Raw genomic sequence first — 24,767 nt, 5'->3', positions numbered from 1 at the left:
TCTGCAACATGTTGAACCCTTATTAAGCCATTTATTTTCAAACATGATGCTTTTCTCATGTTAATCTGGGCTACGACTTTGGGAATTCAGAGACTGTTTGTCTTTGGTTCGTTAACTCTGTGCAGTAAAGTCCTCTCGTTAACATCAGTTAATTTATCTAAAGTAGTTTAGTTTATACTTTATTATAGTGTTACCTATTATTGTACTTTATAATCTTTTTTTACATGTATTTAATAAGCAATACACTAGGTATTGTTGTAATCATACCTGATAAAGTAATCTGTTTCACAGCTCAGCTTAATATCTTGATAAAATCAAAGCTTCCGCAATTCATCACATTAAAATCTAATAACGTCTGAAGCCGAATTACCAGATTTTTACATCACAATTGACAAAACCAGTGCAGATAATAAACATCAAGCTCCCATAATGCATTTCAAAAGCATAAATAAATACACAGAAAAAAAACATGAATCACAAAATACGGAAAGCTGCTGATTTACAGATTTTCTTTTACAGTTATATTGAAAAACAGGATTACATGTTGTTGATATGCAGCTAATGTGCACTTTATCTTCAGCCTGGATATCCGTTACCCATACCAATCGAAGTGGCCATGATGACAATTGTGAGAGATCCCCCCAGCACGCTGCTCATCAAGCTCCAGGAATGGTTTTTAGTTAAAGTGGAGAAATTGCCAAGAGGAGTAAGTGTATTTATACAGCACATTTCATGCACAATGCGCTGCAGGAGGGTTTGTCTCGTTTCTTATTGTCGTTTTAATTTTGTAAATTCAAATTCCTAAATCAAGAAGCATTTCTGGACATGTAAATAACTTTGTCTTGTTTTCAGAAAAGCTTGTGGGTTAATGATATGCCGGTGCGGTAAGCAAAATAAACTCATTTCTACTTTAAAATCTATCCTGAATGTAACTGGAAGCCAGTGTAAAGACTAGGCATGGGCCAATAACTGTTTTTAAGGTATGGAAAAGTCGAGGTTTTAAAACTGCCAAATTTTCTGTAATACCGTTGTGTGAGATATATTATTTACAGTTTTTTTAGGACAACGGTATCTCCAGCTGAATAAATATCCAAAAATGCTGTTTTAAATAGTAAAGAAATCAGTGTTTTTGAAACAAATGAGGGCCGCAGAAGTCAATTAATCTTTTGAATTATTTAGCCTGACATGTTTACTGCCAAAAAAATATTATAAATCTATTACAAAATAAAATATATTGTTTTCAGAGGGGAACAAGTTTGTCTTTTACCCAGACATTCAAAAAGACTACATATTAGAGCAGTAATCACAATACCGTGAAACCGTGATATTTTGATCCAAGGTTATCATACCGCCACAATCTAATACCGGCCCATGCCTAGTAAAGACTGACCTGAGGACTGCTGTCGTGTGCTTTATTTTAACTCATTGCATCTGCTTACAGAAAGTGTGTAAGACAATAATGTTGGTGATGGAGTATCTCGGCCCGTGCAGAACACTGGAGGATTTCCTGCAGAAGCACCAACACCTGGAGGAGAGAGTCGCGCGTACGCTTATCCTGCAGATTGTCAAAGCAGCGCAGGAGTGCTTGAGGCGGAAAATTTGTCATCATGATATTCATGATTGTAATATCCTCGTCATCGACCGGCCTCTGCAAATCAAGCTAATTGATTTTGGCTGTGGGATGCACATCTGTCATGGTAAGTCAGATTATTTCAGGAGGAAGCCGAAAAACATTCATTAGTCTCTGAGACTCAGTTGAATGGGGCTTTAGCTGAACTGCTTGCTCAACACTAAACCTCTCTTTCTGACAGATCCAAAGAAATACCCACCAGACACAAGGATATCTCCAAAGAAGGCGGTTAAAAACACAGTGAAGCAGCTGTTTGGCATCATGCGGGAAATAGAAAAACAATGTTCCAGCATACCTGAAGGTAAGAAGATGACTGGGACTGACACTGTTCATCCCTCCTGTTGACTTATGGGTCAGAATTGACCCTGGCCACATTTTACCAGCAGAAAAACCCAAAACAATGTTTTTCTTTATCTTGAGGTTTGGTGACGGTTTCTAAAATGAGGCCAACATTAGGAAAATATATATTATATTTTCATGAAGACTGAACATTAGGGCACAACAGGAGTCATTCAGGTCAATATTGAGCTGTGTGTGTGTGTGTCCACCATTAACTAACTTTCTCTTTTAAAATGTTACAGAATTCATGGCATTTATGAATACCTGCATTACCCTTGGGGATGATGATCAGAGACTGCAAACAGTGCAGCAGATTCTGGATCAGCCATGGCTAAAAAACCAATAAAAATAAAGACTGTTCTAGATATGTGTAGTTTATGCTTTCCACCCTGAAAGAGGACCTGTTTTAGAGGAGATTTTGGAGCACGAGGGGTTCAGCATGACGCAGAGGCTTTCAGCAGCAGGAAATGGTTTCATTCTTCCATGTTTGATGTTTGTCATTTGTTGTTTTCCGCTTCTGCTTCCCAAATTCCTGCGAGGGTTGCAGTCAGAGCTGCATGTAAATGAGGGCCAGTTGAAGCCGCCATTAGAGTGACGTCAGCTTTCCTCCTCACCTGATTGGTTGGAGGGAGGAGGTGTCAATCTAGAGCTAATAGACCAATGGGGAGGCTTCAGCCGGCCCTCATTTGCATGCAGCTCTGACTGCGACACTTGCGGGAGGAAGTGCAGAATGTGGGAAGCAGAAGTTATGAAGAGCTTTGAGAATGGTGGTCTTAATATGCTGGATTTCCGTACATTAAATAATACTGTCAAAATTAAATGGGACAAAAAATATTCTCTAAAATCCAACATCAATCTGGAACTTTATTCCAAATTACATATTTTCTTAATTTGGATGGCTTAATTGTTATTACTCTGTAACTATAATGCTGATAAAATACCAGCTAAATTATCTCAATTTCATAAACAAAATTTCTTAATCGATTCAATACTCCCATCCCCCCTAAAGAATTTGCTGTCGTATTTGATGCCATACCATCTGGAGTTATTAGGTTAGTCCAAGGCATTCTCTATCCTTCTACTTCCCCCCTTGAGACGCTTCTACTACAAAGGTAGGAAAATATAGTTTCTCTGCAACTTCTTCAAACAAATCAGTACATTTACATTTAGCAGACTTACACATGAGGACGAAAAAAGAAATTTACACAACTATAAGAGCAACAATGAATAAGTGCTTTAGGCAAGTTTCAGGTGTGTAAAGTGTACGAAGCAAAACATTAGTAAATTATTTATTTATTTTTTTGTAATACAGTTAGCGGTGGAGCCAGAGAGGCAATTGCAGATTAGGAAGAGAAGTGGAGACTAAATAGTTGAGTTTTTAGTGGTTTCTTGAAGACAGCGAGTGACTCTGCTGTTCTGATGCAGTTAGGGAGTTCATTCCACCAACTGGGCAGATTGAGCGCGAGAGTTCGGGAAAGTGATTTCTTCCCTCTTTGGGATGGAACCACGAGGCGACGTTTATTCACAGAACGCAAGTTTCTGGAGGGCACATAGATCTGCAGAAGTGAGAGCAGATAAGAAGGAGCGAAGCTAGAATTCGCTTTGTAAGCAAACATCAGAGCTTTGAATTTGATGCGAGCAGCAACTGGCAGCCAGTGCAAACGGATGAGCAGCGGAGTGACATGTGCTCTTTTAGGTTCATTAAAGACCACTCGTGCTGCTGCGTTCTGAAGCAGCTGAAGAGGCTTGATAGAGTTAGCTGGAAGCCCGGCTAGTAGAGAGTTGCAGTAGTCCAGTCTGGAGAGAACAAGAGCTTGAACAAGGAGTTGAGCTGCATGTTCAGATAGGAAGGGTCGGACCTTTCTGATGTTGTAGAGTGCGAATCTGCAAGATCGAGCAGTTCTAGAGATGTGGTCAGAGAAGTTTAGTTGGTCATCAATCGTTACTCCAAGGCTTTTCACTGTTTTGGAAACAGTAATGGTTGCCCCATCCATCTGCATTGAAAAGTTCTGATGTTATTTCCTAATGGAACTGTATCAGTTCCAAATGTGACTTTTTTTTATTTTATTGGAATTCTTTTGTTTCAGATATTGATTGAAGAAATCAAATATGGCTCATCCCAAATAGCTACTTAATTACAAATAAGATAATAGAAGTTTCATTTAGAACTATTCACCATACACACTCGGTCAATACTCTCTTAGTAAGATATAAAAAAGATATTGATATTAATTGTTCATTTTGTAAGCAACACAAAAAAAAAATGCCTAGTTCACTTATTTTGGCAATGCAGTTTTTCTAATTTGCTTTGAAACGATTTTTCTTTTTCTTATTAAGAATGTTGATAAAGATTTTTCCTTACTATGGGAAAATGTTTTGTTAATAATAAAACGGATGCTATACATAAAAAAATATATTTTTTTCTTAATCTTCTTATGTTATTAACAAAATTGTATATACATAAATGTACATTTTCAAACCAAAAACCCTTTTTAATATCTTGCTCACTGAAATGCAGCATTACTTTAAAACAATTTCTAACTCTTTTACAAAAAAATGCTTTAAAAACAACTGAAATGTGTCAATTATATAATCTTTTTCTTTAATATGTGATGTATATACCCCTACTGTTAATTTTTTTTGTTGTTTTCTTTTTTTAAAATGTTTTCTTTTTGTCTTTCCATTTTCTTTTTAATGTACTGTGATTGTATATTTTTACTTGTCTCATAATTTTTAAAAAATGTGGAAGCGGAAAACAGCATCATGTCAGAAAACAATGGAAGTATGAATTCCTGATGATCTGATTTGGTCACTGACCACATGTGTGCTGCTCTTCTATCATTTCTGTGAAACTGAGACTGTATGCAGAGCGGCCTGCGAACCCCATGGAGTGTGTTGAAGCTGTTTTCTGCTGATCAAACTGTAAACTATTGTCTTCAATAAACTGTATCTCTGACTCCTGCTCTTTGTTCATCACACCGGCTCCTTGCATTAACACAAGTCAAATCCTTCAGCGTAGTGATACGGCACTGTAATGCACTCAAAACATGCCTGAACTACTTTATCTGTGTGTTGATCTGACAATAAGTGTGAACACAACACAAAACAACACAGAGAAGATCTGTTTTACAGACTGCAGACTCAATTTAGCCTTTATAGAACAATATTGATGCGTCATGTAATGTTTAAAGCACATTGCCCTGCCATTTGTGTGACTATAATGTGAAATATAAGAGTGTGTTCACTGATATGAGTAATCCTACTATAATATCTACTGAACTAGCACCAGGGCTCTTTCAGTGTCTGACCAGCAAATGTTGAGCTTTAGCCAAAGAACAATGGTTAGAATGGAAATGTCTTCATTTCACAACAGTTTTTAACAACACTCAGAAAAGTTTTGTGGAAAACTAATGGAAACACACTTATGCTTCAGTTTGTGCTAGTGTTACATCTACACAGCACAGTACACTCAAATATAAGCTAATAAGTAAAATGAGCCAGCTAGTGTTCACTGAGTTAAAGAGACCCCTGGTGAAAATAAGTACATTGCAAGTATACTAACCAAAAGTTAACTTAATTTAAATATATTAAAAGTATTATTACCATACTTTTATATATGAAGAGTTCAGATGCAAAAACCTCTAAGCGCCATCTGAAATGTTCTTCTAAAACGACCATTTTTGTCAGCCTCCTATGTTTATGTTCAGTTATTTCCCTTTAAAGGCAATGTAAAAAATTATTCGTCACTATAAAAGTCAACTTACTGAGCCTACACACAGGAGTCGGAGAAAATTTTATTTATTTAGCATTTGATGTTAATATATTTAAGTATTATTTTAACTATGCATTGAACAATGAACTTATGTAAGAATGTGTCAAAGCACACTTTTAAAGCACAGTGTTAAATAAACAGTGTAAGTTTTCATTCATGCAATTCAGTTCATTACAGCCTTTAAAAAGTAATAAATGCATTAAAAGCCCATTTAAAGCATTTGTTACTGTATAAGAGATGTTGTTGATGCTGACAATAAATATCTATATTTAACATAAATATATATATATATATATATATATATATATATATATATATATATATATATATATATATATATATATATATATATATATATATATATATATACTCAATTCGTCTTTATTTCTCTAGCGCTTTTACAATTTAAATTGTGTCAAAGCAGCTTCACATAGAAGATTATAGTGTTTGAAACAGTGTCAGTTCAATTTTCAGAGTTTAAGTTCAGTTCAGTGTGGTCTAATAATTATTACTGAGAGTCCAAACACTGAAGAGCAAATCCATCGATGCGCAGCTCTACAGATCCTGAACCATGCAAGCCAGTGGCGACAGCGGCAGGGAAAACCCTTCACCAATTGGGGAAAGGTCAGAATAAAAAAAACCTTAAGAGAAACGTGGCTCAGTTGGGCACAACCATTTCTCCACTGGCCAAACGTCTTGTGCAGAGCTGCAGTCAAGGCTCTGGAGAAGCTGGACCTCAGCGAAGGCTCGTCTGTCCCTGGAGCGTCGCAGAAATCAGTCTCATGCTCTCCACTCCTCTATGATCACCACAGCAGCTGCTCAGGAAACGGCCTGGTCCAGGATTATGGAAACCTTGGGATCATCTTGTCGCTGGTCTTGGATCGAATCAGTGGCGCTTCATAGTCTAAGGGTCTCGGGATGAGTATACCCAGGTGGAAATAGAGAATAAAGAGAATAATTAGCGTAGCTGCTGTTCATAGTGTTTATAAACGAGATGCAGAAACCTGTGTGGAAACCTACTAAGTGATGCCCTGAGTGTATGCTTTGCTAAACAGATAGGTATTTAATCTAGTTTTGAACTGAGAGATTGTGTCTGAGCCTCAGACATTATCAGGAAGGCTATTCCAGAGTTTAGGAGCCATAAAGGAGAAGGCTCGACCTCCTTTACTCGACTTTGCTATTCTAGGTACTACCAGAAGCCCTGACTTTTGAGATCTTAAAGAGCGAGTTGGATTGTAGCGAGACAGAAGGTTGTTTAGATTAAAAGGAGCTAGATTATTTAGAGCTTTATAGGTGAGAAGTAATAGTTTAAATTCAATATGAAACTTAACAGGCAGCCAGGGTAAGGAGGATAACTTTGGGGTGATAGGGGATCATATTTTCTAGATCTGGTAAGAACTCTAGCTGCTGCATTTTGTACTAGCTGAAGTTTATTAATAGAGGATGCTGGGCAGCCAGCAAACAGAGCATTACAGTAATCCAGCCTAAAATTATATATATATATATATAATATATATATACATACATATATTATTGCATTACAGACATCCTGCAAAAATAACTTGAAAGAAAATCATCCAGATTTGAAATGACATGAATGTTAAATTTTTATTTTTAGGTGCACCATTATTTTATGTATAAGGTTAACATGAATGTTTTTTTTTTATTTGTGCTTAGCCAGGTCGTAAACCGCAATAAAGTTAGTTTGACGTTTGACATTAATTAGACATTCATTTATATGGTTAATTTAGTTTTTTAATCTGGAAATTAAACTTTGCAACATAAAGGGCGTATATTTATGCCCATCTGACATATTTTTGGCTCAAACTATAACAGGAGCAAATAATTTAATTGGTTTTAAATCGAATAAAACATCACAAACTGGAACAAAAATAATTCATTCATGAAAACAAAGACTGCTACTGAAAAAAAAAAACTGCTTAAACCAGCCTAGGCTGGTTGGCTAGTTTTAGCTAGTCAACCAGGCTGGTTTTAGAGGGGTTTTGGTTGTATTGGGGTAATCGAACTAGGACTCGAGTCCAGTTTTGATTGGACTCGGACATAACCTGGCCAGTCAGAGTCGTCAGAAAAGAATCGCCGTTTCAGAAAAGAAGCCGATGGGCAGATTTTGATTAAAGATCCACAAAACAAACTTTTCAGTGGATTCATTTGCACAGATTAACTTGTTTATTTTAAGACTAGCCATATGCTAGCAACATAAACATTGAACATTTTGATTTAATGCAGACTTTAAACGAAATATTCACCCAGATATGATAATTCTGTCGTCATTTACTCAATCTTCACTTGCTTCAAAACATGTTTGAGTTTCTTTTTTCTGTTAAACACATTTAGGCTAAACATTGCTAGACAGACTGCTAGACAATGACTTCCATAGTATTTTTTCCTGCCGATTTCTAGCATTATTCAGAATACATATTTTTGTTTAACAGAGGTAATAAATGTATAAATGTTCAATAAATAAATGGTGACAAAAGTTTTCTCTTGCTAGGAACTATCCCTTTAAGTGTCGTGCGCGCGGGACTTTTATTGTGAAGGCGCAGCGCTGCTGTGTTTCCGTGTTTAGTCAGCGTCGATCATCTGACGGCTTTAGTTCCTTTAAACGGAGTTTTGCAGTATTTTTTGGGAGTATTTAATCTGTTGAAGGGAGAGTTTAGGGTCCAGACATAAAGTCAACAGTGTTCTGCTGTTTAAAGCGTACAATTCTTCACATTATGGGGCAGTTTCTTGTGTTTTGGTCGACCTTCCTGCTGATGTGCGTCGCGTTCAGTTTTTCTGAATCAGAATCAACAACAACACAACAACCTACAACTGCTCCACCTGTGCGCAAACGTACGTTTTCATCTGCATCTTTCTTTATTTTCATCCCATATTTCTATTCCATTGAGGTAAAGTTGGTGTTATAGCCGCAAATTCGTTCATTGCCAACTTGTGACTCGCTCCCTATGTTGTTTACCATGATACGTTACTTTGAATATTCGGTCAAAATCACATACAAGTATGACTTGAAAACAACATTAGCTTTGTATTTCCTGAGTGGACAGCTACAATGCCCATCGCAACAAACACAACAAGTTGTTTACTTGCATGAGCAGAAACGCAAGCTTAGTGAAAGCATGACTAAACATGGAGTTCATCACTTCTCTTCAGATATTTTCAGTAGAGTATGCAAACTTACCATCGGGTACCGCGTTCCCAGAAGCTTTTTAGTCACAATTTTTTGGCAACCTGCAAAGAGAGCATAAAGTCAAAACTTATTCAACCAGAGAGATGTCTGATCACACACACACACACACACACGCACGCACGCACACACACACACACACACACACACACACACACACACACTCACACACACACACACGCACGCACGCACACACACACACACACACACACACACAAACACACGCAAACACACACAAACACACACACACACACACACACACTCACACTCACACACACACACACACACACACACACACACACACACACACACACACACACACACAAAGGAAAATTGAATGTTACCTTCTGGCCGTCAGATTTCCGTGTAGCCAGATAGACAGTGCCATGGTATCCCTCTCCCAGCTTCTTCCCAAGCACATATCTGTCAAGTAAAGATCCTGGAGAAAACATTTATGACATTTGCTCACTCCTGTTACTCTTCTGCTCAATCTAATCGTGAGAAAACTCTGTAAAACTCTGAAAAATAAAACAAAACCCTGCAGATTAGACAGAAAACATTACGGCAGAAGACAAACCTTAGCTGCTGTCTTTAGCTGAGCTGCTGTCTTTAGCTGAACTTCTGTCTTCTGCTGCAGTTTTGCTGCTGCCGCCATGTTGGATCTGGGCTGTTTTCACTCGTTTTGCAGCAACTGTGTCCTGATCCAGACATCCAGCCTTCCTCTTCAGTGCTCTTGGAGCTTCTGTGGATTCCAGTCAACAATGCATTATTAATGATCAGTTCTTTCATTAATTGGCATTTATTGTATTTGGGGATCTGTTCAAATGGCAGCAGTGCTACTAGTTTCCAGATGTTTTGTCATGAAGCTCTACTGAGAAATACTTTGCACAATACTGCATCATTCACAGGTTTAAAGGCACATTATGTGAGACTTTTATTATCAAAATCTCCAAAATCCACTAGAGGAGTGATTCATGAATGATCTCGCAGTGCATTATGGGACAGTGTAGTGTCCACTGGATGCACCCTTCAGAATCTCTCCAGTAGTAGTAGGTCATCTGGGTACTTCTCACATGCTGTTTGTCAAATACTGTGAGGTCAGACATACTACTCGGCTCACATACTGTCTTAATGTACTATTTAGTATGGAAGCGTGTGATTTTAGACACAGCCAGTGTGTGTGTTCATGCTAATGATCGTATTAGCAGTGTGGTGCAAAATGTCTTTATTTATAGTGCCCTGACCTTTTAATAGCAGGGAAACTGCTATAGAATGTCTCGTACCATCACAACGGTCAAGTATGTTTGACATGCTTTTCTCTTTATTTGCCACTTGCTTTTCTTTTCTTTTGCTGCCTGCTGTTCATTCATTCTATTTCTGCTCTGTTTGTTTAGCGAGGTTTTAATATGTTTGTGTTTTATTTGACAGCACAGAGCAGCATTATAACAGAAGCCCAACATTTATTTAGTCTGATAAAACAGCACACGTGATCACGAGCTGAAGAACCAGACTGTCACGGTTGTGGTGGGGAAAAGGAGCGAGGACTCAAGTGCAAAGAAACAATGGGTATTTATTAATAATAAAATAAAAATAAAAAGCAAAACAAAACTACCCCGAGGGGGAAAACATTAACAAAACACACAAACTTGGCTCAACAAGAACAAGGCAAGACTGGATCAGGAACACGGGGAGTGTAGACAACGAACTGGCAAAGGACTGAAAACATGAGGGGGATTATAAAGCAAAAAAGTAAATTGACACACAGGTGAACACAATTAACTAATAATGGGTTGACAAGGAGGGTGGGACTAGACAATAGACGGGAGAGCGCATGACACAGAGAGACAATACAAGCCATGCGCTCACATAACACAACACTGAAGCACACGACAAAAGCACGTGACCACAATGTAAACACCGAGCCACGTGCTTTGACAAAAGACGCAAGACACGAGCACACGATAGATAAACACCTTACCGTGCGCTCACACATAAGCAACGCGCATGCTTCATCTCAGCGCCAACCAAAACTGAAACCAACTAGACGGAGGCGCCGAGAATAAAGCAGTGCGCTGCTGACAGAACAAACGCAAACACTAGTACAAGAGCGCGCGCGTCTGAGGGACGCAGAGCGTGCGTGGCCACATCATGTGGCAGCGCGCACACTCTGCGTACACCCACGACGGCGCGCGCGCACACAGAGACAGGACCAGACATTGAGTAGTGTCAGAGCTCTGCCACCAAAACAAGAATTTACAAGACCAAAGTGGCAGAACCCTGACACTAGCCCCCCCCAAAAGGGACGCCACCTGGCGTCCCTAAAGGGAACATCCAACAAGGTACAAGACAGACAAGAAACACTACAAGACAACAAAACAGGCAACATCAACAGACACAAGACAGGGAGGTGAACAGGCAAGACGACATGAAGGGAGGGAGGGAAGCCAAGCCAGACCCAACAAGACAAACAAGGGAGGGATGGGAGGGCAAGACCAGGGAGGATCAGGAGGGACAGTCCAGGGTGGATTCAGTGGGTCGGGGGCCCCAGCAGGGAGCCAGGGTGGAGCCGGAGGGTCCGTCCAGGGTGCAGGGAGGGAACACCAGGGAGGAGCAGGAGGGACGACCCAGGGAGAGTCTATCAGGGGAGACAAGGCAGGAGGTCGGTGGGGAGCCGGCTGGGCTGGAGGCCTGTGGGGAGCCGGCTGGGCTGGAGACCAGAGGGGAGCCGGCAGGGCAGGGCGCCGGGCTGGGACCGGCAGGACGAGACGTCTGGATGGGGCCGGCAGGGCAGGGCGCCGAGCTGGGGCTAGCTGGGCGAGACGTCTGAGTGGCGCCGGCAGGGCGAGACGTCTGGGTGGCGCCGGCAGGGCGAGACGTCTGGGTGGCGCCGGCAGGGCGAGACGTCTGGGTGGCGCCGGCAGGGCGAGACGTCTGGGTGGCGCCGGCAGGGCGAGACGTCTGGGTGGCGCCGGCAGGGCGAGACGTCTGGGTGGCGCCGGCAGGGCGAGACGTCTGGGTGGCGCCGGCAGGGCGAGACGTCTGGGTGGCGCCGGCAGGGCGAGACATCTGGGTGGCGCCGGCAGGGCAAGGGGCCGGGCTGGGGCCGGCTGGGCAAGGCGTCTGGGTGGCGCCGGCAGGGCAAGGCGTCTGGGTGGTGTCGGCAGGGCAAGGAGCCGGGCTGGTGCCGGCAGGGCTAGACGTCTGGGTGGTGCCGGCAGGGAAAGACGTCTGGGTGGTGCCGGCAGGGCAAGGAGCCGGGCTGAAGCCGGCAGGGCAAGACGTCTGGATGGCGCCGGCAGGGCAAGGAGCCGGACTGGGACCGGCACTGAGCTGCGCTCTGGGGCTGGAGCCGACACTGGAGGGCGCTCTGGGGCTGGAGCCGACACTGGAGGGCGCTCTGGGGCTGGAGCCGACACTGGAGGGCGCTCTGGGGCTGGAGCCGACACTGGAGGGCGCTCTGGGGCTGGAGCCGACACTGGAGGGCGCTCTGGGGCTGGAGCCGACACTGGAGGGCGCTCTGGGGCTGGAGCCGACACTGGAGGGCGCTCTGGGGCTGGAGCCGACACTGGAGGGCGCTCTGGGGCTGGAGCCGACACTGGAGGGCGCTCAGGGGCTGGAGCCGACACTGGAGGGCGCTCAGGGGCTGGAGCCGACACTGGAGGGCGCTCAGGGGCTGGAGCCGACACTGGAGGGCGCTCAGGGGCTGGAGCCGACACTGGAGGGCGCTCAGGGGCTGGAGCAGACACTGGAGGGCGCTCAGGGGCTGGAGCAGACACTGGAGGGCGCTCAGGGGCTGGAGCAGACACTGGAGGGCGCTCAGGGGCTGGAGCAGACACTGGAGGGCGCTCAGGGGCTGGAGCCAGTATGGTGGAGGAGCCCTTTCTCCTCCTACGCTTCCTTATTTTTGGTGGCGGGAAGCTGGCCACCTCTTCAGACACTGCTGGGCACTCCACTACCTCTGAAAGTGTTGCAGTGTCTGTTTCGGGCACCTCGAGGGATGTTGCTGCCGCCAGGGTGGTTGCTGGATGGGCTGCAGTGGGTTCAGTCACCTCTAGGTGGGTGACAGGTGAGGAGGGCCCGTTCTTCCTCCTCCGTCTCCGTTGGTGGGTCATCGGAGGACTGGGGATTTGGCAGTCTGTGAGCGGGATTGGCGGTGGGCCAAGGGGAGGCAGGCCACCGTCTCCCTGGCTGTGGTACAAATAGCTCACAAACTGCCAGAATGACAGTATCCCCAGCATCCCCATCTCCCAGGCCTGAAGGGGGCTGTTGAGTCCAGCATTGAAAGCCTCCTTCAGTGCTGTGGTGGTAAACTCAAGCCCCTCTGCTGCGTAGACAAACTGGTAGGCAAACTCCTTGACTGAAGATTCCCCTTGATGAAGACCAAAGAGTTTGCCCAAACGTTCCTTCTGCTGGCATGCAGAGGGACGTGAACTGGGAGATGGGAAAAGGAAGATACCCATATTTCTGCTGAGTCCTCTGTTATGGCCAGTTCGTACTGTCACGGTTGTGGTGGGGAAAAGGAGCGAGGACTCAAGTGCAAAGAAACAATGGGTATTTATTAATAATAAAATAAAAATAAAAAGCAAAACAAAACTACCCCGAGGGGGAAAACATTAACAAAACACACAAACTTGGCTCAACAAGAACAAGGCAAGACTGGATCAGGAACACGGGGAGTGTAGACAACGAACTGGCAAAGGACTGAAAACATGAGGGGGATTATAAAGCAAAAAAGTAAATTGACACACAGGTGAACACAATTAACTAATAATGGGTTGACAAGGAGGGTGGGACTAGACAATAGACGGGAGAGCGCATGACACAGAGAGACAATACAAGCCATGCGCTCACATAACACAACACTGAAGCACACGACAAAAGCACGTGACCACAATGTAAACACCGAGCCACGTGCTTTGACAAAAGACGCAAGACACGAGCACACGATAGATAAACACCTTACCGTGCGCTCACACATAAGCAACGCGCATGCTTCATCTCAGCGCCAACCAAAACTGAAACCAACTAGACGGAGGCGCCGAGAATGAAGCAGTGCGCTGCTGACAGAACAAACACAAACACTAGTACAAGAGCGCGCGCGTCTGAGGGACGCAGAGCGTGCGTGGCCACATCATGTGGCAGCGCGCACACTCTGCGTACACCCACGACGGCGCGCGCGCACACAGAGACAGGACCAGACATTGAGTAGTGTCAGAGCTCTGCCACCAAAACAAGAATTTACAAGACCAAAGTGGCAGAACCCTGACACAGACGCGCTGGACTGTGGCATAATAAAAGCTCTGCTGCTTTGTGTCGTCGTGCACTGTGCCTTTAAGCTGACATATATATGCTCATACAACTGTAGAAGAGTAACGGTAGACTGACCTGAGCGGCTGTTCTCATCGCTGGACGTCTCTGCAGCTTTGATGCGTTTGCGCAGAGCGTATGGTTTGACTCCATCAGAATCACTCTGCAAATCATCATCCGCTTTCCTCTTCACTCCTCTTCCTCCTGATGTGGATTACAGTCAATAATGAATTATTAATAATCGATTATTTCAATATTGCCATTTATTTTACTCTGGGATTCAACAAATGGCAGCAGTGCTCCAGTTTTCCAGTCATTAAGAGTGGACTGACCTGAGCTGGACGCCTCTGTGTCGGCGTCTACACTTGTGTTCTCCAGCTCAGCAACTCTGATGCGTTTCCGGTGGGCAGATGGTTTACCTCCACCAGAAACACTCTGAAAAGCATCATCTGCTTTCCGCTTCACTCCTCTTCCTCCTAATGTGGATGACAACACAATGAACAATACACTCCTAATCTTAAGAATCATTTATTTTTTATGCCAGTAATGAAGCTTTTTCACGTTTGTTTTCAACTCTGAAAACTGGACTGACAGTTTCAATTTACTACAACTTCTATGTTAAGCTGCTTTGACACAATCTACATTGTAGAAAATAGTTTGGACTGTGGGGGAACCCATGCCAACATGGGGAGAACATGCAAACTCCACACAGAAACACCAACTGCCCCAGCCGAGGTTCAAACCAGCGACCTTCTATCTGTGAGGAGAACATGCTACCCACAGCACCACCGTGTCGCCCTATTTGAATGATTTTTTGGCACAAATAAAAGTGGATAATTTTCACACATACCGTGTATTTCTGCCAATTCAATTCAATTCAGCTTTATTTGTATAGCGCTTTTACAATGTAGATTGTGTCAAAGCAGCTTCACATAAATGGTCATAGTAACTGGAACAGTGTGGTTCAGTAACTGGAACAGTGTGGTTCAGGTTTTAGTGTTTAAGTTCAGTTCAGTTCAGTTTAGCTCAGTTCAGTGTGATATAATCATTACTGAGAGTTCAAACACTGAAGAGCAAATTCATCGATGCGTAGCTCTACCAATCCTGAACCATGCGAGGCAGTGGCGACAGCGGAGAGGGAAAAAAAACTTCACCTGATGGGAGTGAAGAAAAAAAACCTTGAGAGAACCAGACTCAGTTGGGCACGACCATTTTAATTTCTCCACTGGCCAAAAGTCTTGTGCAGAACTTCATTCGCCGTGGTTTATGCTGGAAGATGGCTTCAATGAAGACTCGTCTGTCCCTGGAGCGTCGCTGGAATCAGACACATGTTCTCCACTCCCTACGACCATCAGCGCACCAGCAGCTCAGGATATGGCCTGGTCCCAGATATGGAATCCTTGGGATCATCACGTCGCTGGTCTTGGATCCAATCAGTGACTCCGCCTAATCTGAGGACCTCGGGATGAGTATCCCCAGGTGAAAATAGAGAATAAAGAGAATAATTAGCGTAGCTGCTGTTCATAGTGTATTTAAGCAAGATGCAGAAGCCAGTGTGGAACCCGCTAGGTGATGCATTGAGTGTATGCTTTACTAAACAGATAGGTCTTTAATCTAGTTTTGAACTGGGAGAGTGTGTCTGAGCCTCGGACGTTATCAGGAAGGCTATTCCAGAGTGTAGGAGCCATGAAAGAGAAGGCTCGACCTCCTTTACTTGATTTTGCTATTCTAGGTACTACCAGAAGCCCTGAATTTTGAGATCTTAAAGAGCAAGTTGGTTCGTAGCGAGACAGAAGGTTGGTTAGATAAACAGGAGCTAGATTATTTAGAGCTTTATAGGTGAGAAGTAATATTTTAAATTCAATACGAAACTTAACAGGCAGCCAGTGTAAGGAGGATAAAATTGGGGTGATATGATCATATTTTCTAGACCTGGTCAGAACTCTGGCTGCTGCATTTTGTACTAATTGAAGTTTGTTAATAGAGGATGCTGGGCAGCCAGCAAATAGAGCATTACAGTAATCCAGTCACGAAGTCATAAAAGCATGGACTAGCTTTTCTGCATCTGAGATGGATAGCATATTTCGTAATTTAGCGATATTTCTCAGATGAAAGAAGGCAGTTTTTGTGACATGGGATATATGGTTTTTAAAAGTTAGATTGCTGTCTAATATGACACCCAAATCTTTTATAGTAGAGCTAAAGCTAACTTTGTATCCCTCTAATTGTAAATTGAGTTGCGAGATCTGCTGTGTGCAAGATTTAGGCCCAATAAGTAATAATTCTGTTTTGTCGGAGTTTAAGAGAAGAAAATTGTTGGTCATCCAGTCTTTGATACACTCAGTTAGTTTAGAAAGTTCAGACGTCTCGTCAGGTTTAGTTGAAATATATAATTGAGTATCATCTGCATAGCAGTGAAAGCTGATCCCATGTCTTCTAATAATGTCTCCCAGAGGTAGCATGTAAATTATAAACAGTAAAGGGCCTAAAACTGATCCTTGAGGCACCCCATACTTTACTGGGCAGATTTGTGAAGGCTGTCCATTAAGATTCACAAACTGGTAGCGGTCAGTTAAGTATGACTTAAACCATTGTAGAGGCAGTCCCTGGACACCTGTAGACTTTAAGCGATTTATGAGGATATTGTGGTCAATGGTATCAAATGCCGCACTAAGATCGAGTAAAACTAATAGCGAGACGCACCCTCGGTCAGCAGCTAAGAGTTGCAGCTTGCCTCTGTATTATGAATTTTAAGTGATGAAACTGTAGAAAAGTGTGATTCTGTAACGGGAGACTGACCTGAGCTGCTGTTCTCATCGCTGGACGTCTCAGCAGCTCTGATGCGTTTCCGCAGTGCATAAGGTTTACCTTCACCTAAAACACTGTGAAAATCATCATCCGCTTTCCTCTTCACTCCTCTTCCTCCTGATGTGGATTACAGTCAATAATGAATTATTAATAATCGATTATTTCATTATTTGGCATTTATTTTACTCTGGGATTTAACGAATGGCAGCAGTGCTCCAGTTTTCCAGTATTTCTCCAGTCATAAAGAGTGGACTGACCTGAGCTGGACGCCTCTGTGTCGGCGTCCACTCTTGTGTTCTCCAGCTCAGCAACTTTGATGCGTTTGCGCAGTGCATAAGGTTTACCTTCACCTAAAACACTGTGAAAATCATCATCCGCTTTCCGCTTCACTCCTCTTCCTCCTAATGTGGATGACAACACAATGAACAATACACTCTTCAGAATATAAAGATTGAGAAAATCCCCTTTAAAGTGCCCGAATTAAGTTCAAATCAACATTTGAGTTCTGACATGTTTACAGTAGAAAGTGTTCAACTTGATGGAGCATGATCATAATATAATATTGTATTGATTTTGGCCATAATAGATAAATCAATCACTTTGATCCAGACACTGTATTGTTGCCTAGTGGCCAAAATCTCCGCATGCTCACTGGATTTAGCAGCTAACTGAGTGAAACACTTTGCACCCTGCTTCATGTTTCAGAATCTTCAGTGGTGATAAATGTATGGTGCTGAAGCTGTACAAGTTTTGATGGAGACACACCTGAGCTGGTTTTCTCTTGATAGCTGCTCATCTCTGTGTCTCTTGTGTTCTCCAGCTCTGCAACTCTGATGCGTTTCCGCAGAGCGTATGGTTTGCCTTCACCTAAAATACTGTGAAAATCATCATCCGCTTTCCTCTTCACTCCTCTTCCTCCTACTGTGGATTAAAACACAACGAACAATAAACTCTAAATCTCAATCTTGATTTTTATTGTCAATATTTCATAAAAAAATCCTAACATTGAGAAAAAATCACCTTTTAAATAGTCAAATTAAGTTCTTAGCGGTGCAGATTATAAATATCAAACACTCAGATTTACAGCAGCAAGTTTGTAAATAATTTCATGCTTCTGTCATATTTCAGGCCCGTAGCCAGAGTGTGGGGGGAGGGGATAGTACAGAATTTGTCCTATACATAACCTCATTTGTCCTATTTTGGCTCCTACACCATCATAAATTGTGAAAATAACCTGTTGAAAAAAGCCGAATCATCTGTTGACGTCACATCAGTGTGACTTCAGCTAATCAGTATGCAAACTAATATTTTTCATGAGTCAAACATCCTCATCCAGCAAGACAACATACAATATGACAAAAGTGAAGTCATCTTTCACTACAAGTAGCCCAACGTTTATTCTGAATCTTGGACCTTATTCTTGAAGAAGAAAAAAAACACTATGAAGGTTTTGAAGCCAAAAGCGGCCCATGTTCAAGGTAATATTAATACTAATTGGGCTATTTTTGTTATCCATAAACCTTCAAAAAGTGAAGCTCTGCATTATTAATATTATTATGTTTTAGAAGGACAAATTTTGACTGAGGAAAGTTCAATGTGCTTGCCAGTTTATTTTCTCAATAAATGACAAAAGACCACATTTTTTTCATTTAAAACTTTAACTCTTTTTTTTAAATTATGTATGATATCCTCTTAAGGGCCAAGATGTTTTTTACATGCATTTTTTTATTTCTCTTTGCTATTTGGGCTTAATGGAACCTAATTAGAATAAAAATCTAAGTATCATCTTTTGATATGATGTACTTTTAGAGAAACATGGTGTCCATATATGTGGACTCGTGGTCTGAATTTACATAAAACCCTTTCCTGAATGTTTTTGAATGCATATATAACATAGCAACATGACTACCAGAGAGTAAAAACAAAATTTTCCCCCCATTTCTGAAAGTTCAGAATAGGGTTTGGGACATTTCATATGCTGAAAACAGTTGCAGGATGACACTGTATGTCTGTAACAAAATATAAAACATTCAAAATATTTTAAATAGCCACTTCTCCCTTTAAGTAATCGATACAGAACTCCTATTAGTAAAACAAATCAGTTTAAACTTTCATTCATCCCCTCAGCTGTAACGTTTTTGAATTTAGGGTAGAATTTTGTATTGTATTATGTGCTTTGAGTATTATGTGTGACATGCGTGTATGCTGCAACCAAATCGCCTTCGGGAAATGTATAAAGACTACTTGACTGACTGATGATGATGGACATTCAGACAGCAGTAACGTCACCCCTCAACTGCAAAACGTTTCTCTACAGACAGTGATAACCCAGATGAGAAATTCTACAACAGAAATCAGCTAAAGCTAATGAGTCCCTGTCATCTGAGTCGCTTTGCTGATCTTTAAACTCCCGCTTTAATCAGCTGTGGTTTTCTTTCTGTCCAATGACAGTGCGCGTTTCATACAAGCGAAAGAGGGTTTAGCTCAACTTGAAGTGAAAGTTGATTTTGGTGCTTGACTGGTTGCAATTTGTTGATTGAATGAACAGCAGGCAGCAAAAGAAAAGAAAAGCAAGTGGCAAATAGAGAGAAAAGCATGTCAAACATACTTGACCGTTGTGATGGTACGAGCCATTCTATAGCAGTTCCCCTGCTATTAAAAGGTCAGGGCACTATAAATAAAGACATTTTGCACCACACTGCTAATACGATTTTTGCCATACGCTTATTTCACGCAGTCACCATTTTGAAGAACCAAAGCGAGGCTGCAGTGGGAAGAAACCCAGAAGTATAAGACCAGAACTGTAAACATTGCATTGACAACACAAACCTCAAGCTGTTGCTGATATTTCAAAATGCAGAAATAGTGTGTAAACATCACTTTAATATCATTCAGTGAGTTTAATGTAACCCATTAAAAGCAGATTAGGCATCAAACAACATCACAGTCTCTTTAAGAGTAACACACTCAAGAACTCCTAGACTTCAGTTCATGGCAGCAGGTAAACACTGTGGGGGCTTGCCTGCTTCAGCCTATGTAACCCGGTGAGTTGACAGGTGGGCAAATCGAAGCTGGTTTTTAATAAAACAAATATAATCTGCATATAATAAATAATATTGGTAAAGATATTTGCGTATTGCTGCACATCCTGTGTGTATTAAGCAATGTTTAAGCAATACGCACAACTGACTCGCTCTGCGCTGGACTTTAGACCTCCTCTCAGCTGGTCTATTGAACAGTTTAGTTCCTCAAAATAGCAACGTGCCAACAATGCGCCTCAGCACACCTCCTTTTTTAGAGCAGTACGCAAATGTATTTGCTATTTAAACAGGGTGCTGCAAAACGTCAAAATGTCCAGCTGAAACTAGCAAACAACAGTTGCATCACACCTTAAACCGGGTGTATGACAGGGCCCAGACACACGAACACTGAAGCGTGAAGCAGCCACGAAGATCATTCGAGTCATCAAGTGGATCCCTCATCTGTGTTTGCACTCAGTAAACAGCGGTGGGTGAACTGATGACCTTCACGGCCAGTCATTTCTGTTTTATTAACTCAAGTTTGATAAATGGCATCTAAAATGTGTTTGGGAAAGGTTAGCTAACTAGTCCCATTTTCCTTAACTTAGCTGAAAATGAGCTCTGACATCCCTTTTTATTTTCACTGTTCATTCAGAACGGACCTTTGGGTCACTCAGAAGGCAGTGAAATGATAAATTTGTGTCACGTTCTCTTCCCTGATAAGATATACAGCCAAGTGCACAACGTTCCTAGTAACTCCAAGCAATACTTCTGGATTTCTTCCCATTTTCTTCCTATTCGATTTCACTTTTAAAAATGGCGGTCGCGTCAAATCCCTCTACTCTTGCAGATTTTGAGATTAGGGAGCAATAAGAAAATTGTGTCTGAAACACTGCCTGAGTGATCCTACAGCTATGTTTTTGGGGGCTGATGCTCCTGGTAGGGTTTGCCATGGCAAAAACGTTTTAGGTGACAGGTCAGACTACAGGTATGTGCCAAAAACATTGGAATAATTTGTTTTAAAAAGTTTAACTTATGTGTTATTAGTTCACAACACACAAAATGAAGTATTTCAATCCTTTGTTTCAATTTAAATGATTATGGATAAACATGAAAAAACTCAAATCCAGTATTTCACAAAATTAGCATATTTCATTTGACCAATAAAACGGATCTTAAACACACGCTGGCCTTCTGAAAAATGTGTTAATGTACTGTATTATGTCCTCAATATGGAGGCGATCGGCCTTCGACAAAGTTGAGGTACTATTGTAGCCCAAGTTGCTTTGATATCGGCCTTCAGCTCGTCTGCATTTCGGGGTCTGTTCCCTCACCTTCTTCTGTCATGTTCAAGGTCCCGAAAGGTAAATAAGAATATCTGTAAATTAGTGCATGTGACATCAATAGTTCAACAGTAATACATGTGATTCACAGCCTGTAATCAAAACTGCACACCTGAAGTAATTCTGACCTACGCTGTTAATGCTGTAGAGGGGACTCTTTCCTCTTTTGTCTGCACCACAGATGAACAATCGGTCTTCGATCTCTGCTAACATTACTGCACAACAGAAATGACGTTGTAATTAAAGAAATCTGATCTGAAATTCCTCTTCGAAATTATTATGACCTGTTAGCTACTGTCTTTGCGTAGGGCACCAGAGTCTGTGCCTGCTTCCCCAAAGAAAGTAACCTTTAGTCTCGATTTAGGGGAAGCTTTCTTTTGACGTTGCCACTGCTGCATGCCTCTGTGTAGTTAACACAATATATTAGTGCAAACAGTTTTAATAAAGTTCAAGCAGTTTTCAGTCAATTAATTTTACGTATTTGTGAGGCTTACAGCTGCTTAAAGGTTTAGTTCACCCAAAAATTGAAATTCTGTCATTAATTATCTACAAATGAAGATATTTTGCATTTAATCCAAGAGCTTTCTAATCCTCCCATAGATAAATCGTTGAATAAAGTTATTTTTGTTTAGCTTCATATAATTATAATTGAACAACTTATGTCACATGAACTTATTTTGACTATTGTGGCGAGTCAGAGGAAAAACACATACACAAAGCGTTGGTGTTACAAACAGGTCTCCGGAGGGTGATTTATTTATATAGTGAAGTACGTGAAATGAGATGAATATGGTGCTCTTCAGTGGATAGGTGCTCTGGTGCTCCAGGGAGAATGTGAGTTTGAGTGAGAGTTCTGGTGAAGGATCGGTCAACTGCTGGAGTCCGCTAGAGAGGAGAGACAGAGAGACACAGACATTAGCACAGGGAGTCATTAGCTGCGTTTCCACTATCGCGCCTAAAGCGAGCAAGTCAAGGCCAGTCGCGTTTCCACTGTCATTTCCGGGGCCTAATCGGGCCAAAGCGGGGCTTTCTTGGGGCCAGCGGCCGGCCTTATTAGGCCCGCCAAATACCTTGGGCCAGGCCCAGTTTGGCTAATCGGGAGGACCGGGAGAATTCCCGGTGGGCCGGTCCGTTTTTTGGCCGCGAGGGCCGGTGTCCCTAGCTCCAGAATCTGTTGCTCTCAGCAGTCACACTTTTTAAATTAATTTATTTACTTACTTGACTACAGTCTTCTTATTCATTATTTTACCGGAGCTCTGCTCTGCCTACAGGTTAATGATGATATTACTGATGAGTCAGTCCTTCATATACAACAGTTGTGGTCCAGTGGTTAGCACGTTAGATTACGACGCTGCCGATCCGGGTTTGATTCTTGTCTGAGTATGTTTTTTTTTTTTTTTAATTATAGTTTTATTGTTAAGACATATAATACTGTTAGGGTTTTTGAACATTTAAAGTTCTAAAGCAGCTGTTTTCTCAAAAAAAAAAAAAAAAAAAAAAAAAAGACGTGATAGTGTAATTAGAAACTGAATTGGAAATGACCTTATTTTAATATAGTCAGTCGTGAACTGCGGTGGGCCGGTCTAAGGCTTAAAACTCCAGGGCTGAAAAAGAGTCCCACTCCGGCCCTGCCTTGGGCCAAGGAGGGCCCGCTGGGGCTTCGGGCGGAGTGAAAGGAGAGGCGGGCAGTTTTCTGGTTGCACATGAGCACATGCGCCAAACAAATAAAGAAATAAGGGAAAGAAAACATCTAGCCTTATAGTCTGGGATCTTTTTGCGTATGATCACCCTTATGTTTCCCTTTTAAAATGTAAGGCTGCTGCATAAAATAATAAAGTAGTTTAAATTTATAGTGACGTTCTTTGCTGCGTCCCCCTTTATGTTTCAATAACGCATAATAATCTTTACACCATATTAAAGATACAGCAGACAGTAAAGGTTTTCCAGAGTTTTTGTCAAGGGTAAAATGTTTGTTTGTGCGCGTTTAAATGCCTGTATGTGTGTGTGAGACCGGGCAAGAGCGCTCCTTCACAGCTCTGTTATGCCGCGAGCGGCTTTTTTCTGTATTTATTTTGGAGATAATACACAATATAAATACAACAGAAAGACATAAAACTTAACAAATTACATGCCCACTTTCATAGACTTTAAACAATATAGTGTCATATCTAGATAAAATAGCCTAAGCTATATTGAAATATAATTTAAAGAATTACAAATATCGGATATATATATATATATATATATATATATATATATATATATATAAATCGCATTAAATAAATAAACCAATATAAAATAAACAAAAGCTAGCTATATGTAGGTAGCCTATATACAATACATAAATCAAACCGTTTTAAAGCCACTTATATCCTAACTTTCATTTTACAAAGACCTGTCTGGAAAAAAAAGATTTTCGATATTTTCTAAAAACAATTAACACCGGAGAAGGTTTGAAATATTATTTATAAAGTATTTGGTTGCGATGATATTAATCAAATCGCGCAAACAGAGCATCATTTGGGTGAGTGAAAGCAGAATCTTTCCTACCTTTTTTTCTGTCACTCAGTCCTGCGCAGCGCTCGCTGCTTTAAACGCATCGGGGGAAAGTCCAAACACAAAATGTGTTCTTTATCCTCAAACAACTGTTTATGTTTTTATATGATGTGGTTAAATTTATAAATGAAACTTTAAATGAAGAGCTTTAGTGAATAGCTGCCGAGCGCAACAAATATGGCTATATTTTATTAGGCTACTCGCTCTTGTGCCGGAAACACTTAACACGATGTCTATCAAAACGAGGATGTTATAAAATACATGCCATATCGAGTTATAAACGAGAATTTCTGTGGCTTTATATTATGGATGTGTGCGCTCTCTGTGTTGGGTCCCTCCGTTAGTGGCGAGAGCACTCGATGCACAATGCCAACAGTCGGTCGGCGACTAAAATGTAATGAATGGAAATACACAGGTCTGTGCGTATAGACATTTCATGTAATGCTGTACAGTAACGTGTCATTTGTTTGTTTCGGTTGTCTTCATTTTAATGGTTTCGTTTCGTGATAATTCTATGGTGTGCTTTATCTGCCTGTCCTGATTCCCACTGAAGTGGGCGGGTTGTGTGACGTTTGATTCGGGGACGTTCTGTGGGCGGTGTTTGCGTGACGCGCTGTGAGTGAAGAAGATTTTATTCTCTCTGTATGAAGTATTTTCTAAGTGTAAAGCAGTTAATTTTCTCTTCACAAAATGTATGTAGTGTTTGCAGCAAACATGCCAGCCTGTGTTAAAAATACAGTGATATGTCTGTGTAAGATGAGTATGCCTGCACAGGAGCAACACTAGG

At 41.7% G+C, this 24,767-nt stretch overlaps 2 protein-coding genes and 1 long non-coding RNA gene across 15 annotated transcripts in view; 1 reads left to right on the top strand and 2 right to left on the bottom strand.

Moving 5' to 3' along the window:
* LOC141378260 (serine/threonine-protein kinase pim-2-like) overlaps positions 1 to 4,925 on the top strand; it is a 74,045-nt gene extending 69,120 nt beyond the window's left edge. For 7 of the 10 annotated variants that reach the window (XR_012392319.1, XR_012392317.1, XR_012392313.1 and 4 more), the window contains 5 exons: positions 581 to 706; positions 853 to 884; positions 1,442 to 1,697; positions 1,812 to 1,931; positions 2,212 to 4,925. Coding sequence is in view for 3 of the 10 variants with exons in the window: in XM_073926353.1 (XP_073782454.1) it covers positions 581 to 706; positions 1,442 to 1,697; positions 1,812 to 1,931; positions 2,212 to 2,315 (606 nt within the window). In the remaining 7 variants the exon portion in view is untranslated. The remainder of the gene's footprint in view (positions 1 to 580; positions 707 to 852; positions 885 to 1,441; positions 1,698 to 1,811; positions 1,932 to 2,211) is intronic. The other 3 variants (XM_073926353.1, XM_073926355.1, XM_073926354.1) reach the window with 1 other exon arrangement.
* LOC101885829 (uncharacterized) overlaps positions 1 to 24,767 on the bottom strand; it is a 123,768-nt gene that overhangs the window by 56,007 nt on the left and 42,994 nt on the right. For 2 of the 4 annotated variants that reach the window (XM_073926296.1, XM_073926295.1), the window contains exons 6-8: positions 17,827 to 17,982; positions 17,319 to 17,462; positions 17,053 to 17,178 (exon numbers count right to left, since the gene is read on the bottom strand). In XM_073926296.1, the coding sequence (XP_073782397.1) occupies positions 17,053 to 17,178; positions 17,319 to 17,462; positions 17,827 to 17,982 (426 nt within the window). Of the gene's footprint in view, positions 1 to 17,052; positions 17,179 to 17,318; positions 17,463 to 17,826; positions 17,983 to 21,552; positions 21,640 to 21,708; positions 21,827 to 22,137; positions 22,228 to 24,767 lie in introns of those variants that run through there. The other 2 variants (XM_073926302.1, XM_073926294.1) reach the window with 2 other exon arrangements.
* LOC141378281 (uncharacterized) lies at positions 7,358 to 9,994 on the bottom strand. Its single transcript, XR_012392389.1, has 3 exons — positions 9,524 to 9,994; positions 9,291 to 9,385; positions 7,358 to 8,990 (listed from the first exon to the last, which is right to left on the bottom strand). It is a non-coding gene; the product is annotated as an uncharacterized lncRNA (long non-coding RNA).

Source organism: Danio rerio, chromosome 16 (assembly GCF_049306965.1).
Source record: "Danio rerio strain Tuebingen ecotype United States chromosome 16, GRCz12tu, whole genome shotgun sequence".
Taxonomy (NCBI): domain Eukaryota; kingdom Metazoa; phylum Chordata; class Actinopteri; order Cypriniformes; family Danionidae; genus Danio; species Danio rerio.
Note: the sequence above shows the minus strand (reverse complement) of the source record. Positions and strands in the feature narration are given on the sequence as shown.